Source organism: Ammodytes marinus (genome assembly GCF_949987685.1).
Source record: "Ammodytes marinus genome assembly, chromosome: 19".
NCBI classification, from domain to species: Eukaryota; Metazoa; Chordata; class Actinopteri; order Uranoscopiformes; family Ammodytidae; genus Ammodytes; species Ammodytes marinus.
In genome coordinates, this window is record NC_137223.1 from 24,548,197 (window position 1) to 24,553,196 (window position 5,000).

The 5,000-nt window shown below is 36.7% G+C and overlaps 1 protein-coding gene across 1 annotated transcript in view; it reads right to left on the reverse strand.

The window, feature by feature from the left end:
• pex3 (peroxisomal biogenesis factor 3) overlaps window positions 1-4,465 on the reverse strand; it is a 12,911-nt gene extending 8,446 nt beyond the window's left edge. The window contains exons 1-5 of the mRNA XM_080048444.1: window positions 4,290-4,465; window positions 2,477-2,608; window positions 2,131-2,212; window positions 1,708-1,751; window positions 750-871 (exon numbers count right to left, since the gene is read on the reverse strand). Coding sequence (XP_079904570.1) covers window positions 750-871; window positions 1,708-1,751; window positions 2,131-2,212; window positions 2,477-2,608; window positions 4,290-4,362 — 453 coding nt within the window. The 5' untranslated portion in view covers window positions 4,363-4,465. The remainder of the gene's footprint in view (window positions 1-749; window positions 872-1,707; window positions 1,752-2,130; window positions 2,213-2,476; window positions 2,609-4,289) is intronic.
• Between the last annotated feature and the right edge of the window lie 535 nt (window positions 4,466-5,000).

Below are 5,000 nucleotides of genomic sequence, written 5' to 3' on the forward strand. Positions count from 1 at the left end.
AAAAGTACGTGCATTAGACACCAAAATGCACCACAATTGACATAGACCACATACTGATAAAAGTAAGGAAACATGTAAATAAGTATATTATTGTATATTATAATATTATTGTACTGTATAACTAAGCGAATTTGAATGTGAGCCTTCTGTTTATTTGTTTACGTAGGGATTTCACTTTTTCCTTTGTTTTATTTTGAAATATCGACAGTGTCTCGCCCAAGGACACAACAACCATGACACAAGTGGCAGGTTGGGAATCGAACCGCAATACGGTCAATACTGTGAATGCAATGGCTTTATCAGTGAAAGTCTGGTGCTCTCTCTGATTGCGTTCCGAATCGCATACTTTCTACTATATAGTATGTAGAAAAAAAGATTTAGGATGTCCTGATTCTTGTGGCCGGATTTAGGATGGTTAGAAGTACCCGGATGTTCTACTTCATGCGGCCAAGATTGTTAGTGTTGAAAAGTGCATCCTATTTGGGCGATTCTGACCCACAATCCAATGCGCACGTGAAGTGACGTCACATCGACAAAGCCTCCGTATGAAAACAAACAGGGATGCGACAAATATAAAAGCAAGAGGCAAGATCAAGGCGCAATGTTATGATGAAATAAGAGAGTAAAGTTTGTCCCAATAGTATGCCTACTGCATCCTAACTAGATTATTTTTATCGTCGGATGTAGTATGTAGAATAGAAAAAAGAAAGAGGAGGAGATTCGGAACGCAGCCTCTGTGTCCCTCTCACCATGTTGGTTTTGCCGGCTGAGTTGTCCAGGTAGAGATATCCTCCAATGATGTTCAGCTGGACTCTGAGCAGAACCACCAGCATACAGGTGCTGTATACTGACACTATGGTGCGCGTGAAACCTGACAGACAGACACACAGACAGAATGACAGACAGAGACACAGACAGACAGACAGACAGACAGACAGACAGACAGACAGACAGACAGACAGACACAGAGACACACACCCGGACAGACAGATAGACAGACAGACACACAGACACACAGAGACACAGAGACACACACAGACAGACACACAGACAGACACACACACAGAGACACAGACAGACAGAGAATTTTGTCAATTTCTACAATATGTTGCAGACTTATATATTAGTTATATATTCAATAAATAGATTATAGATACTGCAAAGGGAAAGAGAAAACCAAACGGTATAGAAAGGTATACCATATTAATCCTGCAGTGTGTAGAATGTTGGGTTTTATTTCCTAGCAGATTTTGCAGAAAGTAATTATAATATCCATAAGTACATTTAATTTAGTGCACAATAGCTGATTTTTTTTTTTTTTATTATTATTTTTTCCCTTAGAAAGGGACTCATATATGTCCATATTTCTGCATATTTTGGACCAAGGCCTAGTGCCGCCATCTTGAAAGTGTCATAGTTGGAATGCCATCAGGTGCATTGTTTAAAATTTTGAATTGTTCTTGTCCTTGAAGGCCACTGTAGCTTCTGTTATTATTCTAAAGGGTTGGGGTTACCCAGGGAGCGTTGCATTCTAGAACTTTCTAGAACTTTCTTGATGATGTCATATTACACACTGCACCTTTAAATGAATAATGAAATATGAGGAACAATTATTTTACAATATGTGCAAATGTACAGTAAACTAAATACATTAAAAAGCGTACAATATAAGGGAAGGCATGTGATGTTGAGAGTGACAGGACTTACTCATAATTTTTAAATCCTCCCAGATCTCAAGCTTATTGGCCGGTCTGAGAGAGAGACAGAGAGAAAAGGGGGAAAAAAAGAAGAAGAATTATTCAGTTTCAGGGCCGTGAATCGTATGGCATTCAACAGAACGCCTATAAAAGGAAAGTTATAATTACTTTATACTTCACACAAACAGAGTACAACTATGAACACACACACACACACACACACACACACACACACACACACAGAGCACCTTACACACTTTATCACACACACACACGCACACGCACACACACACGCACACACACACACACACACACACACACACACACACACACACACACACACACACACACACACACACACACACACACACACACACACACACACACACACACACACACACACACACACTTTTGCTTAGTCAGTTTTACTCACTTGGTCTTGAGTAGCGCGGTGAGATCCTCTGAGTTTAGTTGATGGATGATGGCTTCTTTCAGAGGAGGAAGCATGGACAAGACTGCAACACAGACAGACAGACAGACAGACAGACAGACAGACAGACAGACAGACAGATACAACAGTGAAGTGAGAAATGTTTTCTTCCTGAATAATTTCTAAAAAGAATAATCATAAGTTAGTAGGTACATTTTCATTTATACAGCACTTTTTAAAACGGACTGTTACAAAGTGCTTTACATGTTACACTACAAAAAACAGTATATAAGATTAAAATAAAATAAGTAAATGTGGAATATTATTTACTATTATCCAAGTACTTTACCGGTCATGTTGCATGTCCGCTGGTTGCTCTCGAAGTGGAACTGTCGTCTGGCCTGAGACAGATACTCTGTGGCCTCCTTCTCTGAGATCTCTCTGATCTTAGTCTGGGCGTATTTACCCAGGAAGTAAACGCCTGGGGGGACCAATTGAGGGGTGACCCTCATTTACAATGACGTCGAGTCAAAACAAATTCAAAACAACAATACAAACAAAATATTCAATGCAAAAACATCAAATACACAACAAGTGAAGAGAAGAAACAAAACGATTGAAACATTTACAGAGTGGGGAAGAGTGGCAGCAATTAAAAGGCATAAAGTACAATATAGTCTAATTAAAACAGTTACAAGTAGAGTTTGGCAGATCCAAGATAGTCTGTTTAAATTGGCCAAAGGATATGAATGTATATTCGCACGATACGTAATAATGGCGTAAATAGCATCAAGATGACGTAAATATGCCAAAACGTACACAGGCTTGTTTTGATTGCGGTGCGGAACTTGCACTTTTATTTGAGAAGACGTATTTTATTTATTGGAAACCTTGGTTGTTTGCATGAAGCACTTTTTTCTACACTGAAATACTTATAGGCTGCAATTGTAGTTAATGTTGCACAGTTTTTTTTTTTTTTTTTTTTTTTTTTTTACATTTTTCCTCTTGACTGAGAACAGTACAGTCGTCTTGACATATTTAACCGCGAAGTAAATTCCCAGGGGAAATCACCAAACAGGTAAGTAGCTAATAGGTATTGGCTGATAACCATTTTCAAGGTGTACAGTGGTTTGAAAAAGTAAAAAGTATAGCAAACCAGCATTATTTTCCCCCCACACCGTTCTAAGATATAACATAAGAAAAAGTGTTGTTACCCCAGACATTTCAAAATTACACATTTGAGAGAACGGTGTTATGGAATATTAATATTATAGTCATAATATAATAATCATGTTTATCTGTTTATGTAGCCGGGTGGTGCCATTGTGAATCTAAATACAGAGAGTTCTGACCTGACCTCATGTTGAAGGTTGTTATGTTCTGAGATAAGAGTAAGAGTGTGTATGTTTTGACTTAGATGGCACCAGAGAAGAATGTCTGTCTGTCTGTCTGTCTGTCTGTCTGTCTGTCTGTGTGTGTGAGTCTGTTTTTGTTATTACATATGTTTGCTACTAGATGTCTGAATGTCCTTCGGAATCAATAAAGTATCTATCTATCTATCTATCTATCTATCTATCTATCTATCTATGCTTGTTAGGGGTTAGCTAGGTACAAAGTTTGAAAAGCACTGCCATAGACTGTATAAAAAGAGTTGCATGATCCTCCCCTGAGTCCCCTCGCATTAAAAGAAGATTAACCATGAGTTAATATGCTTATAGATAAGGCATTGGACGTCCGACCAGACTCCATTTAATTTTCTACTAATTCAAAGATGCCATGCTTATTCGCTAAGCCTCAATTAAATAACTAGAAACCCCAATTCTATCGTTACAACACTTTTTTCAACACACTATGCACCGTTAATTTCAGTTTAATGAAACTGTTTTCACTTGGTCTTGCAACAGTAATTTTTTAACATAGTAAGTTAGCGCTGAATAAAACCTGTTGGGTTGCCTCACAAAAGTAGTTTTATGTTAAATAATATGCCTTTTTGATGGATAATATATATGCCGAATTACGAAACATACCCTTCTTAAAGCGTAAGAATTCTTGAAAGGTATATATTAATTAAGAAATTGTGTATTTATTGAAGAAAACATGAAATATTATTATTTTTCAGTGCAGTCTGGTGTGTTGCTAAAGTGATTAGCTTAGTGTGTTACCTCCAACTACAGCTCCGGCGAATATAAATTTCCTTTTGTGACGTTTCACAAAATTCCAGGCGGAAGAAAACATCCCTGGAAGCTGATTGGTTCAAAAACTAAAACAAAAACAAACACAAATAAAACGTATATAGTATAAACTTGCTGCTGACTATTTCACGGACATGTTGTAACTCCTTGCTAACATGCTAACTGTCAAAAGTGCTAAAGACTGACTGGTGAAGCTACGCAGATTACGTACTATAGTTTCCAGTTATCCATTTTCAAAATAAAACGAGAAGACATGACTTATTATAAACTGAAAAACAATAATAAATTAATAATTTTCAGCCCACATCAAAGACTGTCCAAACCCGTTTTTTTATTTTAAAGGTTAATGTATTTTCTTTGAATTAGATCGTTATAATAAAATATGACATTTATCAAAAACAAAATAACTAAAAAATAATAACAAATAATGATAATAAGAAAATGATAACTGTATAACAAACAATTAGATATATCCATCTATCTATCTATCTATCTATCTATCTATCTATCTATCTATCTATCTATCTATCTATCTATCTATCTATCTATCCATTCATTCATCCATCCATCCATCCATCCATCCATCCATCCATCCATCCATCCATCCATCCATCCATCCATCCATCCATCCATCTATCTATCTATCTATCTATCTATCTATCTATCTATCTATCTATCTAT